We start from the raw sequence: 24355 nt of genomic DNA, 5'->3' as shown, positions 1-24355 counted from the left end.
TTTATATATTAAATGTGCTAGATATAAAATGTGTTAGAATGATCACGCTGGTGGAATATATATTTTTTTATATTCAAAACGAAATTAAAAAATTGACACTTTCCCGGCTGTGCACAATGTGTCGCAATGGCTTATGGGGCGTGTAGTTTCAGGGGACACAAAGAGACACAAACTGTTGTGTTTATTATGGCAACCAATGGACCGTAATGGACACGCAGTAACACGTTAAAGAACAGGTAGTTTACCGCAGACATGTTGCTGTTCTTGATAAGAATAAGTTAACGGAAAGTAGTTTAAGCGTGTGTAAGGCAGTCTATGGTCTGCCGGACAGATGAGGGCAGCAGAAGACCAACTGTCAAAGCACGAGGAGCGAAAAAAAAAGACCCTCGCGCGCGCTCGTGAACGCGCAGCGACACTAAATCCGCTAGATTACTAAACGCTTCTCACACCAAGGAAAGATGACCGTTTGTACCGTTTTAGCGAATATAAATGCGCTGAGTAACTGTACACGCCCTTATCCTAAAGGAAACGAGTGAAGTATTGTGTGGAAGACAAACCGTTTATTTGGAAGTAGCCTTTTCTTCTGTGTTTTTTTGTCTTTTTGGTTGAAGAAAGAGATCCACACAGGGTTGACGGGCCAGCGGGTCGCCAGGAGTTGGAACAACGACGAGCTTCTCGTAACTACTTTGCATGAAAAAAGTCTTCTTTTTGGTCAATTTCAAACGCTAGAACACGTCTCGGTTAATCTTTAGTTATTAGTTTAAGGTTTAGCAATGACCCATGAAGGACTATTCGCTGGACTGACTGGTCAAAACAGTGTCAAAAGCTAAGTAAGCTAGGTTTGGATCTTAACTGATTCTGTGTGGATATCTGTATCTAACGGGACACATGTGTAAAACCAAAGACTGAACCGACACTACTGTTACGTCCCTTTTTTTGAACTTTCCAACTGAATGATCCAGGATTCACTATGTCGTTTTTTAATTTCCGTAAAATATTTAAATTGGGATCGGAGAAGAAGAAGAAACAATACGAAAACGTCCGCAGAGACGAGAATCCGGAGGAAATATGGGATATAATTGGTGAATTGGGAGATGGAGCCTTTGGGAAAGTGTTTAAGGTGGGTGTTTTCTTCTTCTCAGCACCTTATTCACATCTTCCACACTCCATGTGTTATACTGGAAAATACTTTTTTTTATATATATACGAAAATAAACAAAAAGTGAGTCATTTTTGTCATCCCTACTCCAAATGAATCATGTGAGCGAAGACAGCTTTCCAGCAGTGTCACTTGAGGCTTGTATTGCTTTGACCCACCCACTAACTCCAGACCAGAACAGGGCTGGTGTCACATATGACTGCTGGGCTCCTTCTCCAGAGGGATCCAATACGTTACTAACATGCTTGCACACAGAAGACCTGGAGACATTTATTGACTAGGTGCACACAAAACATTGTCTAGCAAAGCGGACATTTAGGATGCACAAGCTGAGCTAGTGTCATAGCAACACGCTTGTTATGAGTTTAAGGAAAGGCTTTGTTTGCTTTGTACCTAATTCATAGCTGGGAGCCAGGAGCTTAATTTGCATGAGTGAACGTACATTTTATCACACCTGAAAGTCTGTGTATTCTGTTTCGTTCTTTGTTGCCAAACACTATTTTTGGACTCTTTAAAATGGTTGGATTTACCCAAGATTTCCTGCCAATTCTGCATACTTCAGAGAAGTCTAATCTTCTTGCACATTTAGTCACAGGTTGACAGTTTCACGCTATTTCAGCACCGAGGATTGTTTGAACTAAACTCACCGTTCTCATCAGGAAAGGACCAAAAACAGACCTTTTAACAATTATTGTATTGCAGATTGATTAGCTGATATTTTTCCTGGTTTATTGTTTGGTCTGCTAAGTATCAACAGTTTCTGGAAAATACCTGTTTGAATTTGTCACCTTTTTTAGTTGCTGTACTAGTTAAGTTTGTTTCACCCCACCAAATGTCCATAACCAAAATATAAGTTCACTCTCAGACATCGAGTATCAATCAGGGAATTTGTTTGGCATTAGTTATGTCTGAAAAATTAGTAGAATATACATAAAATATAAATGCCAGGTAATTTTCTTTTGAGCGACTGACAAATGTTCATGAACTGAGGCAGATCAACAAATACAGTGTATATTAGTACTTTGTTTGGACAGTATACCTTCACTTTGGCTCATCCAGTTTGTAATGTGCCACTGCAGTACCCACACTCTATTGATATGTTTAGTAGATTATGTGGGCCTTGTGTGTTTTTCGAACAGCCTGTATGGCTGACTGCAGAATACAGGCAGATCACCAGGAAGTGGCTGCATCCCATATCACAGAGTGAACCTCACTGAGAAGCCAAAACGAACTGGAGGAATGTGTTCTGCTGACATATTCCGATCTGCTGCGAGTGTGTGTTTGTTTGTTGCTTTTAAAAGAAGCACTTGACAGCTATGTGAGATGTTTGTAGCAAGAGAGGTCAAGACCACCTCAAGCTCAACGTAGGCCCTTGTTCGTCCTGAGCCATACGGTGCTAAAAAAAATCTACATTGCCTGAACTAGATATGACCACGAATGTAGCATGACTTGAGAATGTGAGCTGAATTACCGAGTCCTCCAGCTGTTCTCACAACTTTATAACCTACAGGCTCAGAACAAGCAGACGGGTATCCTAGCTGCAGCCAAAGTTATTGACACAAAGACTGAGGAGGAGTTGGAGGACTACATGGTGGAGATTGACATCTTGGCCTCCTGCGACCACCAAAACATTGTCAAACTGCTCGACGCTTTCTACTACGAGAGCAAACTGTGGGTGAGTAAGCTAAAGAGCTGTCTGTGTGGCCTTTGTTTCACCATTCAAGATGGTAAAATACAGATATAACCATAAATTTGACCAAAATCTACAATATTTGTGCAGTTAATGTAGTATTAATGCAAAGCTGTTGATGTATATGTACGTTTCCTTACTGCTGTACTGTTCTTATTGAAATTTGTGATCAAAGTTCACACGAGCAGCAGAACAAAGGAATTTAAAGAGCTGTTAATCATCATACCAGTTAATAATCCATCCGCTCTGGACATGAGCTCATTTTTGCATGCCTTTGTTTTCAAGCAACAAAAGCAATTAATGTTTTATAAAGTTTTTCTAATCTATTTCTTTAAAAAAAAAAAAGTGTATTATGGCACCATTTGAGCATGTCTTATGAGTTTAGTGCATGTAAATAAGACGCAGCAGACAGATCTGTGTGAGTAGATATGGATTTTAGCAATAAACACAGAGCAAGTGTTCTTAAATAAATTAACAGTGTGTGAGGGGGAACTCTGTGACACAGGTGGATTGCAGGTTGGTTCCAGTATTTCAGGGCTTTTCTCTCTCCTATCATGCACCGAATCCAAACATGCCGAACAAATAACATGTTCAGTGTGGACGACAGAAGGCCTATAAACCCAGGGATGGAAATATAACGCGTCAACTCACAGCTCACCTAAGACAGTCAGGTTATTGTAAAGTCTTGTGATCACCCAGGTATTTAATTTCAGGGCACTGCATGGAACACTCTGCCCTTTTCCTCTCCATTGTCCTCTGAACAATGACCACAGCCTGATGGTGGTTGGTTTTTATCTGTGTGGCACCTGTTTATGCAGAAATGAGAGTCTTCAGGAAGTTTCCTCCTGGAGATGAATTCCTTTATTCTTGTAAACCTTGAGGTGACTTCACTTGATAGCAGCACAGTAAAAAGTTGTCACCCACTGACCTTTGTTTCCCCCTTCACTGTAACTTCAGTTGCACAATAACTGTTCTGAGGCTCTCCTTTCACTTCTGTGCTGTTGCTGGTGTAGGTGAGATTACGTACAGTCACGTTCTCACTATATCTGCCACATGAATGGATGAGAATATGTGGGTGCAAAGTTCGACATGCACTTGTTCGTGTGTGTCAAATAAACAAGTGGGAGAGGAAGCCACAGCCCCGGCCCGTGGTTCCTCTCTGTCCGCTGCCACTCTGAAAAAACCACTGTGGGGGCCATTGTACAACAGCAGAGCCACTAAAACAACAGCACGCCTACAGAGAAACACTAGAACCGTGTGCATGTTGAATAGCCAAGATTGTTCTGAGACTTGACGCATTGTGTATCTTGTGAGGGCTTTGTTGTTGGAAATGGAAACAGTCTTGAAAACCTCGGCTGAATCAAGGCTTGCCACAATCACGTTTTTATTATTTGTAAAAGATTGTGTCACTTTCTGTTTTAAAATATTGGCTGACCCTTAGAGAAATGCTTGGGACTTAACCAATGTATCAACCACTATTAGTTTCTCAATGGTTTAACAGTTGCAGAAGTGCAGCTTTACTTCCTCTACCTTAAGAGTGACGTTTAACTAACTGTTACCCAAATCTCTGCAGAAGGGTTGTTTAGCATCATGCTGTAAGGGGAACATTGCATTTAAGTACAGACACTTGATGCCTTGCCTTACTTACTGCGCATTTCTATACTCACCGATGTCTGGTGTGTCCATAGATACTCTAATCCTATTTACAGAAAAAGGCTAAGGTCTGGCAGTATAAGTTGCAAGCTAACTAGCAGCTGTGTGAAACCCTTTCCACAATGTGGCCCCAACTGGGCCAATCCTCTTACATCAGCAGCCATACTGAAAGCTCCTAAATGCCTTTAAGAGCTCAGAGTGTTCCATTGATGTAGGTTGGGTAGAGGTTCATTCTCAAATTCCCTTTGCCCAGTGAGTAGTCTAGATGCATAATGAGTATGGTGATGAGGAGAACATCCTACAGACAGGTCTTTCATGTATTCCAGCATACTAAATGCATAGCTGGGAGTATTTTTTCGAGGGCCTTTCAAACCTTCATAATAGATTTTAAAAGTCACGGGGTTCAACCAGAGCATTACTGCATCATGAATACCGGCACCCACCTCTGTTTGAATGCGTTCTCTAGCACAGGTCACTGCAAATCATCATGTAATAAAGACAAGTGTTATGTGTTTTATGTGCAAAAACGCTGACGCTTTTCTCTCTTTCCTCTTGCCGGCAGATTCTCATTGAGTTCTGTGCAGGAGGGGCTGTGGACGCTGTCATGCTTGGTGAGTCCGGATTTCCACTTTCCACACACATTGTAACATTGAAGAGGAAACTGGTCGGGTTAAAGCACCAACCAGCAAAGTGAACAAAAGACATCAGAGGACTAGGAGGAGAAGTTTTATTAGTGTATTTCTGGGTGGGGGAATTCAAAGCTTGTATTTGTGTGACCTTTGATTCTGCCCTGCAGAACTGGAGAGACCCCTGACAGAGCCTCAGATCAAGGTGGTGTGCAGGCAAACTCTGCAGGCGCTCGTGTACCTCCACGAAAACAAAATCATCCACAGAGACTTGAAGGCAGGAAACATCCTCCTCACACTGAACGGTGATGTAAAGCTGGGTAAGTTAACGACGGACAATACATGATTTCCAGCCTGAAAGACTTCTGATTATTTCAGTCAACCTCTAATATTAACGTCAATTTCCGTGATTCAGACCTTCATCCATAAATGCTTAAATTAGTATCGTCTTTCCTTACAAAGGGAAAAAACATAAGTGAGGTCACAGTCTGACTCTGTAGACAAGGTTGCGATTATCAATGGATTGTTCCGTCATGATTTAACTGCTAAAAATGGCACAGTCCAGTGACACACTAAATTCACATGTGCAACCCAAATACATTGTTCAGTTACTGAGGTTAGCAGCTTGTTTACATTATTCACACACAGTCCTACCAAAAGAAAAAAACAGCTTTTAGTCACAGTGTCATGTGGTATCATGTTGATCAGAAATACAGCTTGCCACTTGGAGGTTTTCTGCGCTTACTTTTAGCCTGTTTAAAGCTTAAACGTTCACATGATCCCTCTTGTGACAGTTCGCTCCGTGCATTTTAAACAGTCATTTGAAAGAATGTGTGCTGTGCTCAGGGCTGTGATGCTTGTTATTTCAGAAGATTTACAGAAAAGGAACAATTAACTGTGCTAAAATAACTGGATCAGCAGAGCCTAAAATATCCCATATTTTAATACAACTAGATCCAACATTTGCAGTTCAGTAGCGTCACTTGTTCATCAGTATTTAATACTTCTTAACTCCCAGTGCAACTTTACCTACTTTACTTAGCCTTCATGCTAATGTTTCTAACAGTATATCTGATATTTCACCAGGTCAGTATTTGTATATATTTGTTTTTTGTTTTGACTTTAGTTTTTATCTAATCTACTTTTTCTCTGGTTTATTTGGATACCATTCTCGGAGTTCAGAAACTTTTGTTGTGTGAGTCGGAGCAGATTACATGTACAGTAATGAGGAGCTGCACGTTGTCTTTCGAACTTGTAGTCTTGTCAGTTTGTCTTTAAAAACATGAATTAGTGGCCTTTAATTGCAGCAGCATCGGTTGGTTATGTGTGCACCAGCACATCTAGAGCAGATGCACCAGAGCAGCTGACTTAGAGAGGTATGAGTCACTGGTGAAATAACACAGCAAGCATTTTATCAAGTGACATAACAACACACACTGCAGTGCCTGTATGTCTGCCTGCTGGAACACTGATGAGCTGTTACTTACACATGACAGCAACAAAGAATGACGCCATCATGCAAATCTAAGAAGTCTTACAACAACGGAAGGCTGTTAATTTCATGCACTGATGCAGTTAGCCATCGAGTAGATTCTGTTTTTCTTATGTGTGGCTGCATTTGGAAAAGAAACATTGACTGTTGTGTTCCTCTGGCTAATTGGTATTTCTTGAATCATATGCCTTCCAGCTGACTTTGGTGTGTCTGCCAAAAACACCAAGACGCTGCAGAGGAGAGACTCGTTCATTGGAACGCCTTACTGGTGAGTGGAATATAAAGCTAAACCAAATCCTCTTTCAGTGTTGCTCCGACTTCTCTTTAATCAATTAATTCATTTATTTTTTTTTAATGAAATGCGTATTTTTTTCAGGATGGCTCCAGAGGTGGTGATGTGCGAGACATCCAAGGACCGTCCATACGACTACAAGGCTGACATCTGGTCTCTCGGAGTCACCTTGATTGAGCTGGCACAGATTGAGCCGCCCAATCACGAGATGAACCCCATGAGAGTCCTGCTGAAAATAGCCAAGGCCGATCCTCCTACCCTAATGCAGCCGTCACGTTGGTAAATCGCAATGTGGAGCTCTGACGTCCAGTTCAGGATGTTGCTTTGTTTTTTTTGTAATTCTCTGGGGCTCATTAGATATTTTCCTATATCTCGTTCAGTTTTCATGACTTCTTGCTTGGAAATATTGTTAAAGACCAAACTAACGTTATTCTCAACTCTTAACTTTCAGGTCCCCGGAATTTAGCGATTTCCTAAAGCGATGCCTGGACAAAAACGTGGACAACAGATGGAATGCTGCACAACTTCTACAGGTAACATTATCTCAAACATCTGTAAAGCTCAGTACCCCTGTTTTACTATCTATCCATTACCTCAGCTCCCCATCTGGCCAGCCACCTAAATCATATAACCCTCTTTCCTCCAACCCATACCCGCACACCACCTGTTATTAGAGCATAAGCAGTAGACGACATCTGTTTACCTGCACCGTGTCAGGTACTGAACCGTCTGTCCTGGCAAGTCTGACACTCATCCCTCTGTGCTTGAGCTGACATCAGCAGAGCAGGCTTTTCTTTTTCCATGGGGTTTAAGGTGCTGGGCCAAGTCAGAGCCACTTACTTACCGAGAAGCAGCGAGAACACATTCATACGCGCACACACACGGGAAATACTGTTCCACGCTGCAGCTAAAGGATTGTTCTGTGCCTAGGAAGACTTGATGGGCTTGAAAATACAAAATAGCGATTTGCCACCAATGAAGGTTTTGATATCGAAGAAGCTGCATATTTTCAGGCCTGCGATAGACTATGTGCAGCAGATCTCTAAGCTGAAGAAGGTGAGGTTGTAGACATAGTGTTTGTAGTCTCAGTTTGGTTTGCATTGAAGAAAAATATTTTTTAAGTGCACTCTGAGAAAAGATGCAGAAGAACTTGAAATATTTTGCCATAATTGTTAAAATTTGTTTTTGTTGCCTGTACTTTGACGCTAGAAGAGTCTGTTAGCAATTTTGTATCCGAAACTCTGTGGGATTAGTCGCCAGCGGGGTGTCAAGCGCCGACTGCTAATTATCTTGAAGTGCTTTGACTGCAGAAGTTGATTTGTTCAGACAGCACAGTCTGATCACACATTATCTGTTAGCATTTAAATGAAACCTTAATATGAAACTTTTGTCTTTGTCTTGTTCACAGCATTCGTTTGTGTCCAACGTGACAGGCAGCAAGCCACTGAGGGAGCTGATAGCTGAGGCGAAGGCTGAGGTCACTGAGGAGATTGAAGAGCACAAAGAAGAAGAAGAGGAGGACGAGACAGAAGCACACCTGGTGAGTGGATATTATCTGAAATCGAACCGCAGACGATTTTCACTGTTGTGTGAAAATGTTGGGGACTGACTATTTAAAATACTGGCCTTTAAAGAAAATGTCTCTTGTCATTTGCTCTACAGTTCTGTATAGTTGTAGGTTGTCTGTGTAATGAATACAAAAAAGTAATTTTATATTCATTAAAATGACTTTGCAAATGTTTTGTATCTACATTCATGACTGAAGAGCTTATCTTTTTCTATTTTATGCAAAGAAAATATAGTTGTACTTTACTATTATTATACCATTGAATTTCCTAAATGATTAATCAAATCTTTGGTTAACTTTTGCTATCAGTAAAAGTGAATGATACATTTTCAACTTTGATGCAAGTACCTTGCTTATGGGTGGACAATAAGGATGGGATTATCTGCGGTTTGCCTTTTAACTATACTCAGCAGAAACTTAACTGGAGCTGTAGTCTGTTGGACAAACCAAATGAGTATCTTCCGGAGTCAGTCTTTTTATTTTTCATCCCTCTGGTGGAAGCACTGGAAGAATAGAGAGGAAATTTCGTATTAATATCCTCGAAAAGCTTCCTGTTTGACTGCTTGTTAAACACGTTGATTTCATAACATCCATAAGGGATCATTGCATCAGTGAATACAATTTTTTGTTTTTCTTCAGGGACACAAACGTGCCCCGTCTGATGTCAGTGTTGCCAGCTCAGAGGATGAGAAGATCCCCCTCTCTCCCTCCATCTTGGAATCAGTCCCTGAAAAGGTCGAGCCAGTTCTGCCGGTCCCCGCCCCCACCGAGCTCCCTGTGGCAAACCACGTGTTGGACACCAGCGTCATAGAGGAGCCTACTGCTGCTGCTGCAGAACAGCTTCCAGAGGAGGCTTCAGACACTCTGGTTAATGATGAAACAGTAGAAGAGACACCAGTAGAGGAACATGTTCCAGAAGCAGAGGCAGATGTCGCCTCACCCGAGCCAGAAACTGAACCAGAGGCACCTGCTAAGGAAATGCAGCAGCTGGAAATAGCCACCGAGGATGAAAAGGAAGTGGACACAGCTGAAGATGCAGAGCACTCAGAGGTCACTGAAGCTCCCCAGGAAGAAAAGATGCCTGAGCAGGAGGAATCAAACACTCCAGCAGTGGAGGTGGAGGAGGAGGAGGAGAACGACGAAGAGCGGTACAAACATCTAAAAGTGACTTTGACGCTACCAGAGCAAGACAAAGTTGTCCTAAAAGAGCAAAATGAAGAGAAAACCACAGAAAATGATAAAATGTATCCTGAGGATGAGAAGATGGTGCCAGACAAACCTAAGGACGATAAAGAGAAAGACTTAGATTCAGGAAGTGGCTCAGCTGCAGATAACAGCAGTGTAGACCTCAATCTGTCTATCTCAAGCTTTTTGTCCAAAACAAAAGAGCCTGGATCTGTCTCTATACAGGTAAGACACACTTCTCACTGCAAAATATCAGAAATCATGTCAAAGACGCATCTAAAAACTCCTCTTTATGGTTTTCTCAGGACACCAGGCGTCAGAAGAAGACTCTGAAAAAGACTCGCAAATTCATTGTGGATGGAGTGGAAGTTAGTGTTACTACATCGAAGATCGTCACTGACAATGACACCAAGAACGAGGAGATGAGATTCCTGAGGTAGTGTGTCTTCATTTACTTACGCAGCGGGCGGCCATTTTATGAAAATACTTTGTAAATGAGTTTCCCAGGAAGGTAGTCCACAACTTTACTGTGTGGAGTTAATTAAATGCTGAAGCTTCTTTCTACTATTGAACTGTATACAAAACAATACATTGATCAATATCCTTTTTTCCCCCTTCTTTTTTCCTTCTTCCAATCCACCTCCTCTGCAGGCGGCAGGAGCTGAGGGAGCTGCGTCTCCTGCAGAAGGAGGAGCAGAGGGCCCAGCAGCAGCTCAGCAACAAGCTGCAGCAGCAAAAAGAACAGATCTTCCGCCGTTTCGAACAGGAAACCACCGTGAGTCACTTCACTAAATACTATGGTTGTGTCCCCAGTTCAGAGAGTTTGAATTCCCTTCGTTTTCGCTGGATCCTATTTTGTCCGTTATGGCGGTGTTTGTCTCAGGTTTTCTTTCACACTTCCACAGCAATTGGCAGGCAGAAAAATTAGTCAGAATCAATTCAAGAAGTATCCGTTACATTTGATTCTTTATATCTGTGAAGGTTCTCAGTCATCCAGGTCATAGTATATCAAACAGACAAAAAGATAAAACAAAGGTAACTGGACTCATTGGGTTTTCTTGAAGACATTTCACCACTCATGCAAGTAGCTTCTTCAGATTTTCAGATGACTGTTGTGAACGCCTTGAGTCTGGAGTTTCTGGCGATTAATGCGTCCTCCCCTTTTGGGGGAAAACGGTATCAGTACCAGTTTCCACAATCACGGGTAAGTATCGGGTCGTTACAGATCCTAGTCGTGTGAGTTTCAGCTGGGCTCCACCCGCAGATGTTCCTTATAAACTAACCCAACTCCCCACAAGTCATTTAGAATTTAAGAAGCCACTGAGATTAACTGCTTCAAGAAAACTCAACAAGTCCTTTGTTTTAGCTTTGCCTTTGGATTTGCTCCTTAAAATCCTATGGCAAAATTCTAGTTAACTGCTGCAGCCCTTGTTAGATGTAATGTAATTCACTTGCCTCAGCTTAATTTATCACAACTTGTGTAACCACAAGCCTTAATTTCACATTCAACCAAGAACCTGCTGACTTAAACTTGTCTCTCGCTATTCCCTTTTAAATTTCCATGAATTCTTGGCTGCCGAAGCACCTCACAGAAATCAGTGTGGCCCTTCCAAAACTGTTCATGAGGTGCATCTGGACACGTTGTTATATGAATCTTTGTTTTGACCTTCTCCAAACATAAATCCTTCCAGATGCAACGTGTAAAAGAACATGACTCATCTGACTGTTACTTTCTTCAGCTGTGCAGAGATCCAAATTTTGTTGTTCTGACTGCTTCCTTGTGAGTTTGCCACAAATGGAAGCAGTTTCTGCACCAGACGGTGTGAGGGACTTAATTCTGGTGTGTTGTCAATATTGTGGTTGTTCATAGGAAAGAGGTAACAATACAGAACTTGATACCAAGCTTGTTTCCTTTTGTGAGGTCTGTTTTTATATATAATACTACCTGAATTAAACTGGTCATGGCTTCAGTTGTTACCAGTGCTCTACGAAGAGCTTCATCCAAGTGTTGCAACTAAAAACGTGATCAGCACATTAGTGGAATAAGAGAGGACTATAACTGGGAAAGGTCTAGATGTATGGCAGTATAATGTAATCACACCGTGACTCATATGAACAATAAATGTCATCCATAAAGTTAATCATTGAAACGGGTGTACTTAGTTTTACTCTTATTCGTACAGCTGCTGTTTCTAAATCTGTTTCACTGTGAATGAAGCCAAATTACATCCATTCTGCTCAGTTTTTGTAAAAGTAATGATCAAACTAAGATATAGGCGGAAACACTGAAAGAATCTCAGACTTGTTTAGCTAAAGGTGAAAATGTGCTTGTCTAAAGCTGTATGCAAACATCTCACACATACAGGTTGAAATCTCCCAAAGAAGAAAGCAACATGGAGCAGACCCCTAGTGGACATGTCCTGTTCCCTTAAAACATAAAACATAAAACGAACACACAATCTCTGACATCTCTGATTTCACTAATGTACATCTGGTTTCCAGCTTTACTCAGGCTTCAGCAGAAATCTTAATAGCTTCAGATAACCGTACTGATTTTAATAATAATTGTGAATTTTGCCACTCATCATCACTTCCATTGAAAGAACAATAGAAATATGTAATGATCTCAATGAAATTATAACAAGGAAACCTATTTAAATGTACTAAATTGCATCTGATTATTTTTTTTACATTAAATTAACAGTAAGCAAACATTTTTAATATCTTTGGCTTTCTCTTACAGATGTAAAATTCCAAGTTTAAAGGTCTGCTCTGAGTTATGAGCAAATCAAAATGCGCCACTGAACTTCATTCCCTTGAAGCCTCAGATCCTCCATCAATACGTCACATTCAATAATTAGTATATGACGTTGTTTGGGATAATCAGCAGTTCATCCACTCTTTGGATTCTCTTTGGATGCTTCATTTTTCTCACAGAGTCTTTTCATTTTCTGTGAAAAGTAACTGATCTGACTCTTTCTGTCCTCCAGAGTAAGAAGCGTCAGTACGACCAAGAGGTGGAGAACCTGGAGCGACAGCAGAAGCAGACCATCGAGAGGCTGGAGCAGGAGCACACTAACCGGCTCAGGGACGAGGCCAAACGCATCAAAGCTGAGCAGGACAAAGAACTCTCCAAGTACCAGAACATGCTGAAGAACCGCAAGAAAGAGGTTAGCCGCATGACTCTGCCACCTCTCATTTTCTTTCACCTCCTGCACCCACACGTTCCTATTTATAGTAGGTTGTTGTGACACACACACACAAACAAACCTCAGATCTGATCTGAAGTGTTAAATAACCTCTGTTTAGCCGGGCGGGGCTAAATCAGTCCATACTGCCACTTCTAATCTATTTTCTCATGTAGACCTAATCTGTCTGCAGCTTTTGTCTCATTTTATCTTCATCTGTTGCTAGTGGCTGTACTGGTGCAGGGCAGACAGGAAGTGGGACTTTCTCCAAAGCATGTGACAAACGCTATCATGAAACATATTAAAGAGGACATTATCCAAGCTCCGCTAGAGGAGGTAACGAGGACTCAGTTTGCTGTGGATTCTGAACTTTGACACACACTGCCTGTTCCTCTCAGCTCCATACAACTTTACTTAAGCGCAATACTGGTGGAAAACTTATTGTTGTGATGTTTGGTGCAGTTTTAACTGCAGTTATGACTTTTCCTCCTCTACCTGAGTTTGCAGTGGCCACTTTAGGTTTCAGAGTCTGTGTGTGTGTACGTGCAGCGTGTAGGAGGGTAATGTACTGTGATCCACAGGGAGTGGCCCATGTTATGATAAAGTCCTTTCAGTTGTCGTCATGCACGCTGTGCAGCGCTCCCATTCAGGATGTAAGTGAAACCTCTGTGTGTGTTTTGATGCCTCTTCAGATTTGAATCTGGCCTCTTTCTTGTGTCTCTTTAAGCGTGACTCACCGTTTCAGTTCTTCACAGGCTCTTTTCTGTTCAAATCTCCAGTGTGCTGAACATGAGTGGTCATAGCTAAAAATGGGATCACATTAGCATCTTTGTTGCATATTGGCACAGATGGAGCAAAACGAACAACATACTCCGGTTATATTTAGAATATTTATCATTTATAGACATTAACATTAGGGCTGGGTTTAAAAAAAAATAGATTTTCTGGTACAAATCAATTTTGAAAGATACAATGTTGATTCATAAAATCCTTGGACTGATCCTTTGAATATATGTCATTTCCTGCATCCTCTCATTACAAATCTCACTGCGGTCTTACAAGACTGGTTTCTCATGACAAGCCTCGTGAGATCCAAAACATGACAGAAACTACAACACTATGAGCTCCGTCAGGCCTGCGAGCTTACGTGTGGCGGCATGGATTTAAACATTGTGTGTGAATCTCTTTAATAACTTTATTATATTCATAAAATACAAAAAGTAAAATTGCTTCAAAACTAAAATATCTTTAAATGAATCAAATCGGGATCTTGTGAATCAGAATCAAACCAAATCAGTAGTACCCAGTACCTGAGTACCTCATTAGTGCGTGAAATGTCAGGCTCTTCTCTATTAGCTTAGCCAAGTTGACTGACGAGCAGGTGTAACAGTCTTTATTGCCCGTTCTAGCTGTCTGGTTCATTGTCTCACACTGTGCTTAGCCTGAAATAAAGTTGGCAGAAATCCTGTAGGCAACACACACACTCATCTGGCCTCAGATGACCTGTCCCAAGGCTAATACCCTGGTGACATTTTATGTGGCAGGATGTAATGCTTCGTGTCTGCTCAGTGTGGAAATACATGCTCTGCCTTACTTACTCGCCAAAGCTGTGTCAGTAATAAATTTTGAGTTTGCTATAAATTTCTTAATCTCCGTTCTCTTCATCCAGGAACAAGAGTTCCTTCAGAAGCAACAGCAGGATCTGGATAGCGCTCTGAAGAAAATAATCCAGCAGCACAAACTTGAGCTTGCCACCATTGAGAGGGACTGCCTCAACCACAAGCAGCAGCTTCTCCGAGGTAACAACACAATTTAGAGGTCATGACAGGGAACGAGCAAACTCACGCAGAAAATCCATCACTTTCCTACAACATCACTGAGGTTTATAGCCTCGTTTAGCTCAGTGTTTTCATTTTACAGTCCGTAAAGTCATTTACCCAGTTTACCCAGTTTATGGCAATTAAACTTCTTTGAATAAAAACGGTGCACTGCCTCTTAGAGGTCGCAGGCACCATATATTTTCTAATTCATGGGATGGTCAAAAATACGGTTGTTAATATTATTCACCCATCATTATATGTTGTTATTTTCATGATTTTTTTATTTTTTTACTAGGGAGCAGGTTTTGCTACATAAGTGTAGATCCCATGCTTTAAGTCATTCAAATTACATTAAAATAACTTCCACTGTCCTGTGCAGTGAAGCCCATATCATTTTTATTTTGTCATTCACATCTTGATCCGAATGTAAAAATTCCATCGACAGTGACTCTGAGCAACAAACAGCAAGTTGAGCAAACAAACTCTGAGACTCTCTCAGACGCTGTTAACTGCAGCCCGCTGGCAGTTAGCTCGGCCCGGGGCTTAATCCCAGGCTTAATATGGCAGGAGCTGCACAAACAACACGTCTCAGAAATGCAAGTCACGAGAGATTGTAACTGTGTAAAGAGATTTCACCGGAAACAGAAATTGTGAGATAGTTCAAAGCTGGAACCTCATTAGTGGTGCTGATCTCAGGCACTGAACCATTGGTTGTTAATGAGGTAACCTCATCATACAACACGCCATCTAGTTCCTCTCCTCTACAGAGCATGTAGTAAACAGGAGTCACAGTGTTGATCAGAGAATTGTTGCAGTTGTTGTTATTGTTATTTTGTTCACTTGTGTGTCTGCCGACAGCACGTGAGGCTGCCATGTGGGAGCTGGAAGAGCGCCATCTGCAGGAGAAACACCAGCTCTTCAAACAGCAGCTCAAAGACCAGTACTTCATGCAGAGACATCAGTTGCTGAAGCGACATGAGAAGGTACAGGCTGCATGAAGCTCTTACAGTCACTGATCAATCTTGCAACCTCACAAAAGTATCTTATAAAATCCTTCACCATGAAGAAGAAAATGTCTCAATTCAAGCAATTTCCCTTGTGGATGAATAAAGTTTATCTAAGTCTAAGTCTGTGATCTCTGCTGACCAGAGTACTGATTTCCTCTTTTGAAGAAAATGCGTTTTCTTTTAGTCAAATTAGAAAAAATAAAATAAAATGGCTCATTCTTCTACCATTGAAGGGAATGGTAGAGGAATGTAGTCCAGAGAATTAACAACCAGGACAAACCGATGATGAGATGTTACTTTTTGTTTGTTTCGTTTTTTTGTCTTGTTTTGATCTGTATGAGGGAATATTTTTCTTCATATTTATGTTGAACACATTAACCATTGCTGGCTTGTGCCCTGTGCAGGAAATGGAGCAGATGCAGCGCTATAACCAGCGTCTCATCGAAGAGATGAAGAACAAGCAAACACAGGAGAGAACCAGACTGCCCAAGATCCAGCGCAGCGAGGCTAAGACTCGCATGGCCATGTTCAAGAAGAGCCTCCGCATCACCGGAGCCGTCATCACCCCCGAGCAGGAGAGGGAGAAAGTCAAACAGGTGAGATGCGTCCTTCATATCGGCTGATCCAAAGTCTTTCAAAGAGGGATCAGTTAAGTATAATTGCGTGTTTCTGTTCAGTTTGCGGCCCAGGAAGACAAGAGGCAGAAGAACGAGCGGCTCCATCAGCACCAGAAGCATGAAAACCAGATGAGAGACCTGCAGCTACAGTGTGACACCAACGTCCGGGAGCTCCAGCAGCTGCAGGTCAAGATTTGTACAGGCTGCGAACACACTTAACTCACTAACCAACTTAATGCTGAAATGTAAATAAAAGAAACTGGACTACAGTAACATTGCAACATTACCTTCCTGTCTGTGTTTCAGAACGAGAAGTGCCACCTGCTGATCGAACATGAGACCCAGAAGCTGAAGGAGCTGGATGAAGAGCACAGCCTGGAGCTAAAGGAGTGGAGGGAGAAACTGCGACCCAGGAAGAAGGTAAAACTACCTGTTAGACCTGGATGATGATGTCAGCCTGCAGTGGGCTACTGAGTCCACTCCTCACAGATAATAATAAGATTAGTTATCAACAATTATAACAACACTGTACATCAATAATAACACAAACCCACTCAGTTAATCTATGGATTCATTATATGATGGAGTTGTGTGTTCACGTGTGTGTCCTGCAGGCCCTGGAGGAGGAGTTTGCCAGGAAGCTGCAGGAACAGGAAGTGTTTTTCAAGATGAGCGGTGAGTCGGAGTGCCTTAACCCCTCCACCCAGAGCCGCATCTCCAAGTTCTACCCAATCCCCACCGTCCACTCCACCGGTTTCTAGGAGAAGCCGTCATACATATGAAGACAGTAAAGACTGGGCCTGTGCTGCCTTTGCCTTCATCCCCTGGCTGATGTCGGAGGAGTCTGCAAGATTCAAGTTCATGTTGTCGTCAGGTCCAGTGTTTCATTTACCACCTCAAAACCATAGAATTGAAGTCCAGACTTCTCTTTGTGATTGAAGTGTTTTTTATAAATATAATGCAGTGCCTGTAGAATCTCATATCTTTCAAATCTGATCTTATTTGCTGCTCGATATTTCTTTCATGTAGACTTTTGCACTAAAGGAAAGGATAGCATTTTTATAACAGGTAGATGTGTTAAACATGAAACGGTAATGACCATAAGTGATTATAAAGTAGAATGTATTTCTCATAAAAGAAAACATTTTATTGCGACTCCTGTTAAAGGATTTACCATACAGTATATTTTTATGAAATCATACATACTTGTTTGCGTTAGACTTTTAGGTTGTGATACATTCAGATAATCTCATGCATGACTTTTAATGTGACGTTTAGGGGCTTTTCTTCAGAATGACTGTTAGTTAGGACTGAGTGGTGTCAACTGGACTGTAAGATAGAAAGCATTTTGTGTTGTATTTTTAGCCAACACCACTGTCAAACGTCCTGTTTCTGTCTGAAACATCATTCAAGGCCAAAAAAAAGAATTCAGATTTTTTCCACTGATGTCTGTTACTTCTGGATGTCATATTTTTAAGGCCTGAATGTTGTGGAATTTACAAACTTCTTTCAGTCCCAAAATCTACCAGATAAAGATGTGTGCTCTGTAATTTGGCCACCAGATGCTTCATGGGAAGTCCTGCTAGGCTTTTTTTATTCAAACAATACTAGTTTACATTTACCTGCTAGCTAATAGCCTTAACACTTCAAAACTAGATTTACTGTAAACTTGTTACTGCTGCCTTTATAGATGTTTTCTGAAGCTCTATGCTGTGTTAAACATCACTCCACAGATGTCAAAGAAATTAAAGCGGAACATGAGGTCTTGGATTTTTCTTTTATTCAGGTTGATTTATTGTGAATGATGCAAAAAAAAAAAAAAAAAAAAAAAAATGGACCTGACTGGTTTGGGCCATCTTAACCTCTGATTGGTTCATTTTTATCATCTCATTTTTTTTATGATTGGCGACTTTGAGTTACAGTTGGTCAACGGTATTTTATAACTGAGCTGAGTTATGTACAAAGATAGCATATGAAGGCGTGCTGTGCACCTTTTACAAGACGGTAGCTATTTATATGTAAGCTTATCTCCCAGTTATACCCTCTCTGGTTACAAATCAGTTCTTCCTCTTTAATTCTACAATAATAAAAATAAATCATTATGCATTTTTCTAAAAAAAAAAAGTACATGTATAGTTTTTAGAAAGACTGTAATGTTGATTCTTATTCTGCTGTAAATAAACGGTTTACTCTCTAATGCAGCTGTATAGTTCTTGAATTGATCCCATTTGAAAAATAAAAAGAAAACCTACAAATACTGAATCTGATTAAAAAAAACACCCACAAGTAGGAAATAACATGACAGCTCTAATTCCCCTCGCTACAGTGTATCACACAGGAAGATTCAATTGCACACACGATCCCTGATTTCATAATGTTTCCTGGATAATGTTCACAAATGCAAAAATACTATTACACAACATCAGACTTCAGTTCATTCACAACACACCAGAGAGGCTGCACGTGGACCGGGATTTCACTGTCAAACACCAGCATCTCTCCTTCTTCTTTTACTTATCAGTGAGAAGTCTCCTGAAACAGCAGGAACATTTTGATTACATATTTTATACAACCTCTCTGGATGACTTGAGATGGATTAAGCACTCAAACTTTACTCAACAGCCAACAGTGGTAAAATAGCATAGATTAGCCTGTACCTCCTGTTGTCTTATTTTAAATCAAAGAGACTAGTATCATCTCTCAACATAATCATAACCATATAATTGTAAAGTCCAGGCAGGCCACAGTGAGCACTTTATTGTGAACAACTATGCACTTGTTTTTTTATGTATTTATTGATTGATGACCCTCACGTGATCACTGACGTCTGCTCTGATTCATCTTTTTTTTTTTTTTATCTAGAGCTGCTGCTGCCATTCTTAAAACAAATCCTGATAAATATGAAGCAAACTTTGTTTAAGTAACAGTCTAACAGGACTCAGGACAATAACTGACCTCTGTCCCCTTTTGGTCCTCTGTGTCCTTCGGGTCCAGGGAAGCCTTGTTCACCTGCATCCACACAGAAAGAACAGTTTTTACTGTCTTTATAGATTTAGTGGTAGTATTAGACATGCAAATAGAAATGTTTGAATTTCATTAATGGAGGGTTAGTTAAAGATCTATTGAAAAACCACCGATGGCAAGGGTGTACCCACTTCTTCCAGAGAATTATTATTGGTATGTTTGTCGTACTAATGCTTAAAAAACAATCTGTCCGTTAAGTGTTTTCCAGGAGACTTTTATCATTTTACCTCTCTCTCCTCTTGGTCCTGGGATTCCCATTTCCCCTTTCTGTCCTGGTCTCCCAGGTGGTCCTACAATGGCTCCATGTGCTGTGAAAGACATGCCCAGATGTTACACAGGCGTCCACATCCACACTGATCTCTTAGCCACTTCATTTTATTCTCCTTCGCTGTAACATTTTGTTGGTAAATGTCCTTTACTTTTGAAATATTCCACTAAATCAGTGATGTTCGCGTGGGAACCAAACAGTCGGCTGTATCCGGGTGGACCTGGAGGACCAGGTGGCCCCTGGGGTCCCTGGATGACACGCTCGTTGAAGTTCCGTTCGATTTCACGAAGGAGACCACGGGCTTCAAGAGAGACACAAGGAAAGGAGTGTTAATCAGCCGCCCCATCAAATCTCTTTCATCTTAGATCCAGATTCGATTTCTAGCTTCGTGGTGCACTTGCTCACATTTGATGTATTCAGTCAGATCTGTGGTGTTTCCATGGGAACCAAATCCATGGCTGTAACCTTGGGGACCTGGTGGCCCAGGTGGTCCTGGAGGTCCTTGGAAAACACGACTGTTGTACTCCCTCACAATCTCATCCAGCACACCATGGGCTACAAATGAAAGAAGACCTAATTTTCAGTTCTGAACAGATGGTTGGAAATGACACACGGAGATATGCCGCCAATATTCACTGGGCACTTCAGATTGAATTATAATGATTCCCAAAGCTCATATCGACTTACATTTGATGTATTCCACCACATCCACGAGATTTTCGCGAGAACTAACCCATCGGCTTTGTCCAGGTATTCCTGGAAGGCCAGGAGGTCCTGGAGGTCCTTGAACAACACGTTCAGAGTCTCTTACAACATCACGTAGCAGGCCGTGGGCTGCGTAATGAAAAGTACACCAAAGTCAAACCGAGAGTCAAGCTCCAGCCAGTGAACTCTGCTATAAAGTCTTAATGCCTCTTACATTTGATGTAATCAGTTACTTTGACAGCCATACTGGAGTAGTCACCAGAGTCCAGACTCCGCTCTCTGGTCCCAGGTGTACCTGGTTCTCCCTTGTGTCCTGGCGGCCCAGGAGGTCCGGGCAGACCAGGAAGTCCAAACATAGATCCACTAACACCATCAGCTGGAGAAAAACGTACAGAATAGTGACTGAAGATATAGTCATTTGGTTTTTGTCAAAGTGTATGTCTGTGATGATGAAAGTTTAGTTGCATTAATCAAACAACTAAAATAAAACTGCTGGATGGTTATTAAAGGTTACTCTTGTGTACATCCCTTCAGTCTAAGATCAACTTCAGTGCAATAAAAAACATGTAATTCCAAGAACACAGTCTTTATTATATGTAGTGTTTCTTGTTAAGTGTAGCAGCCATTTCAATATACGCACTTAGGCTGATATCGTTTCCCCACAGCCTACTCCTGCCTTGATTTACTCTAGGACTCGGGAATATCACAGTTTTAAATCAGTGAAACAGTTGTTTAACTCACTCTTGATGTATTCTTGTCGTTCAGCTGTGTGTGTCCCTCTGTTTGTATGATCAGTAAAGGAAACCAGTCTACTGATTGGACCAGGTGGGCCCTCTGGGCCAGGGGGACCAGGGGGGCCTGGAAGGCCTCTGAACGCTACACCTGTAGGAGGGCAATGGAGAGGAGCATAAAATATGAAGTATGTATGAAGGATACGACAGACTTTGTTTATTCTGCCTTTTAATTTTTCTTGTTTCACTGTATTAACTAAATCTAATGTTCCTCAAACTCACTTTGGAGGTAGTCGCGGATATCTGCACTGATATAGTTCCCAAATCCTGGTGGTCCAGGTGGTCCTGCTGGTCCAGGCAGACCAGGTGGACCAGGGTTACCAGGAGGCCCCTGAGGGCCCACTAGAGTGGGAAGACCACCTAGTTGGACAATGAAAATGAACAGCTGTTGGCTTAAGAATGTTACACAATTATTTCAGGCATAAATCTGTTGTCAGTGTGTTTTTTACCTGATAACAAGTTTCCAGGAGGCCCAGGAGGTCCAGGAGGTCCAGGAGGTCCAGACACACCTACTTCCCCCCTCTCTAAGACAGACAGGATCCACAGTCAGACACAGCCGAACACCTTTTTGGTAGGACTCGCTGTAAGACTCACCATTCATAAGACTGAGGACACGTTCAGCCACATCCTGGGGGTTAAAGCTGTAACTGCCAAGACCTGGATCTCCAGGAGGTCCCGGTGGGCCCGGGGGTCCAGCAACATATTTTCTCACGTCCTCTCCTGGACACAAATAATTGACAGTCAAAAACCAGATTTGAAGAAATCCGTTAAGTTCAAGCTTAGGAAGCAGATGTCAGGAGGACATCACAGTTATTTCTCTTTGTTTAACTCCATTAGGAGGGTAAACTGTCTGCACAAGAGTTGCACAAGGAAAGCCAGAACCAGTCCACAGCTTTGGGTTCAACTACACATTCATTCAAGGCAGAAGACTAAGGTCAATGTATTGACGGTTTTTACAAGTGTAGGTGTATTACATTTACACCTCACTTAACTTTACCAGCATTAATCAAGTTGGCATGATTCCCCCAACACAGGTCCATCACGTCAAACAAACCACAATGCAATTCTGAATTTTGTGAGCTTTTGTGATCACAAACCTGACCAAATTCAACACTTCATAGACGAACACTCCTCACACTCTATTCTTTCAAGTAAACATCTGTACCTTCCATCCAAGTTCTGAAACTCTGCTACTCCAGTATTTGCCATCTGTAAGAAAACTGTGATTTTAACCATCTTCAATTTGACTTACGTTGTAATAGGTTGATGATGTCATTGACAGAGATGGAGCCTGGTGGACCTGGAGGTCCAGGAGGGCCAGGAGTCCCATCATATCCCCTTCCTGAACCTAAATAGGTAATAAATTTGATCAGGGTTACAGGTTACAGTAGATACATACAGAGATATTTTGTAATAACAGAATCAACTTTTTAAGTAAACATACTCTGAATGTAGGCGATGACTCGGCTGGCAACATCATCCACCAGCGTGTCCCCTGCAGGTCCAGGGGTGCCTGGTGCACCTGGAGGACCTGGAGGTCCAGGAGATCCATTGTTTCCTCTACCTGAACCTGAATAGGTAAAAGTTATGAGGTATTTCTATTCTGTTCAAAATGCTGAAGGTGTTTATATACAGATGTCTTGTGTAATAATAGATGCTACTTTACTTAGTAAATTGTCATACTTTGAATGTAGGCAATGACTCTGTTGGCAACATCATCCACCAGTCTGTCTCCTGCAGGCCCAGCAGTGCCAGGTGCCCCTGGAGGACCTGGAGGGCCAGGAGGTCCCGCCAGGTACTCTCTGATGCCACCCCCTGCGTGCCAGAGCAGATCACTCAACTTACTGTAGATCTTTTTTCCATTGTAGGCAGTGTTCCATTAACTAATTAATATTATTTGCTTACGCTGAAGGTACTCTGCAATGTACTGGCCCACATCAGCTGATCCAGATGCACTTCCGTCTCTTCCAGGTGGACCAGGTTGTCCAGGAGGGCCTGGGGGGCCAGGACTAAATGAGCTACCTGGAAAGACATCATGAATCCCAAAATGATCATCAAATAACAACTACACAAGTTTTACTAATATATGCCTGAATAATAATGATGGTTTTACCTGTGGAGACTCCTGCATCACCTACAAGGAAAATGTTCAAGTATGAGATACAAATCTTTGATGAGTTTGTTATAATTTCAAAAAAATCTAAAAATTTCTGTTAATAATTTACTAAACAACCATTCATATGACATGCACACACTTGTCATGTGTTTAACTTCAGTTTACCTTTTGGTCCTTGTGGCCCCTCTGGCCCTTCTGGTCCTGGAGGTCCCCTAGGTCCAGGTGGACCTGGGAATCCTGACACGAAAATAAGCAACCTTACCTCAGAGCTTGTATGTCCATTAGTTCTAGTTCTAGAGATAATAATGTCTGAAATATGATAAACATCCAATTGTTGTTTACACACCAGCTCCTGGTTCTCCTGGGCTTCCTGGAAGACCTGGTTGTCCCGGTTCACCTGAAATCACCAATGCGTTTAGTCACAGACTGCCTGTGTAAACCTGCACAACTTGAACTGTTATACAACTTTCTCACCTTGGTACCCCCTTGGTCCTTGATCACCTAAAAAGGATGAATTAGAGAACATGAGAGATCGTGAGAAAATTATATTTTAGTTTCAAACGTGGCTTAAGAATCTTATTTGCTGAGCCTACCTGCAAAACCTGGAGGGCCTGGAAGTCCTGGAGGTCCTGGTGGTCCAGCAAAGAAGGTTTCTGACATAAAATAAGGAACATTCATCAAAATGCCATGTTTAATAATATTACCCTGCAGTTGATCTGAAATTAGCTTTCTATCACCAACCTGATGTAGGCACGAAGCTGCCAGGCTCTCCTTTCTCCCCTGGAGGTCCAGGTCTACCAATCCCTGTGTTGACACCAACAGATTTATTTAAAACACCTTTGTATCCTGACACTACTTAAATTATCCTGTATGCTGATGATCTATATTTTTATGGTTGCCTATAAATCAGGATACTTGTTTACCTGGCTCTCCTGGAGGACCTCTGCGTCCTGGTGGACCCTGTTTTGTCTCACCTTAACAACAGTAACAAAAGGATTTGTATAATCATTAGTTTGATTTAAGTTCCTGATTTTTGGAGGTGGCCTTGTTATCTTACATAGTTCAAATAAATCTGAACATACCAGGAGGACCTTCAGGACCAGGCGCTCCAGGAGCCCCTGGAGGTCCTGGTGGACCAGGGCGTCCAGCAACTGG

General features: G+C 41.7%; 2 protein-coding genes across 2 annotated transcripts in view; one reads left to right on the top strand and one right to left on the bottom strand.

The window, feature by feature from the left end:
- The first annotated feature begins 68 nt into the window (after positions 1–68).
- LOC311498172 (STE20-like serine/threonine-protein kinase) lies at positions 69–18761 on the top strand. The gene is made up of 18 exons (XM_084558641.1): positions 69–1120; positions 2670–2834; positions 5065–5113; positions 5299–5448; positions 6816–6888; positions 6997–7191; positions 7364–7445; positions 8321–8452; positions 9119–9889; positions 9970–10100; positions 10316–10439; positions 12655–12834; positions 14522–14651; positions 15531–15655; positions 16084–16275; positions 16357–16482; positions 16603–16716; positions 16911–18761. Exons 1-18 carry the CDS (start codon positions 971–973, stop codon positions 17055–17057), a joined length of 3036 nt encoding a protein of 1011 aa, XP_084414767.1. The 5' UTR covers positions 69–970; the 3' UTR covers positions 17058–18761.
- LOC311498164 (uncharacterized protein) overlaps positions 18711–24355 on the bottom strand; it is a 17927-nt gene continuing 12282 nt past the window's right edge. The window contains exons 33-55 of the mRNA XM_084558628.1: positions 24283–24351; positions 24124–24174; positions 23942–24004; positions 23794–23853; positions 23675–23701; positions 23547–23597; positions 23366–23437; positions 23198–23218; positions 22990–23106; positions 22768–22899; positions 22529–22654; positions 22337–22432; positions 21679–21804; positions 21534–21608; positions 21307–21444; positions 21035–21175; positions 20508–20669; positions 20276–20422; positions 19994–20143; positions 19740–19889; positions 19548–19628; positions 19252–19305; positions 18711–18828 (exon numbers count right to left, since the gene is read on the bottom strand). Coding sequence (XP_084414754.1) covers positions 18779–18828; positions 19252–19305; positions 19548–19628; positions 19740–19889; positions 19994–20143; positions 20276–20422; positions 20508–20669; positions 21035–21175; positions 21307–21444; positions 21534–21608; positions 21679–21804; positions 22337–22432; positions 22529–22654; positions 22768–22899; positions 22990–23106; positions 23198–23218; positions 23366–23437; positions 23547–23597; positions 23675–23701; positions 23794–23853; positions 23942–24004; positions 24124–24174; positions 24283–24351 — 2159 coding nt within the window. The 3' untranslated portion in view covers positions 18711–18778. The remainder of the gene's footprint in view (positions 18829–19251; positions 19306–19547; positions 19629–19739; positions 19890–19993; positions 20144–20275; positions 20423–20507; positions 20670–21034; positions 21176–21306; positions 21445–21533; positions 21609–21678; positions 21805–22336; positions 22433–22528; positions 22655–22767; positions 22900–22989; positions 23107–23197; positions 23219–23365; positions 23438–23546; positions 23598–23674; positions 23702–23793; positions 23854–23941; positions 24005–24123; positions 24175–24282; positions 24352–24355) is intronic.

This window comes from Chelon labrosus (genome assembly GCF_963514085.1).
Source record: "Chelon labrosus genome assembly, chromosome: 2".
In the NCBI taxonomy this organism is placed as follows: domain Eukaryota; kingdom Metazoa; phylum Chordata; class Actinopteri; order Mugiliformes; family Mugilidae; genus Chelon; species Chelon labrosus.
Note: the sequence above shows the minus strand (reverse complement) of the source record. Positions and strands in the feature narration are given on the sequence as shown.

Excerpts from the sequence above, each read along its gene's own strand:
- LOC311498172 (XM_084558641.1), top strand. The coding sequence starts at position 971 with ATGTCGTTTTTTAATTTCCGTAAAATATTTAAATTGGGATCGGAGAAG. Across the intron at positions 5,449-6,815 it reads GAACGGTGATGTAAAGCTGG|CTGACTTTGGTGTGTCTGCC; the intron begins GTAAGTTAACGA and ends TATGCCTTCCAG. Across the intron at positions 8,453-9,118 it reads ACGAGACAGAAGCACACCTG|GGACACAAACGTGCCCCGTC; the intron begins GTGAGTGGATAT and ends GTTTTTCTTCAG.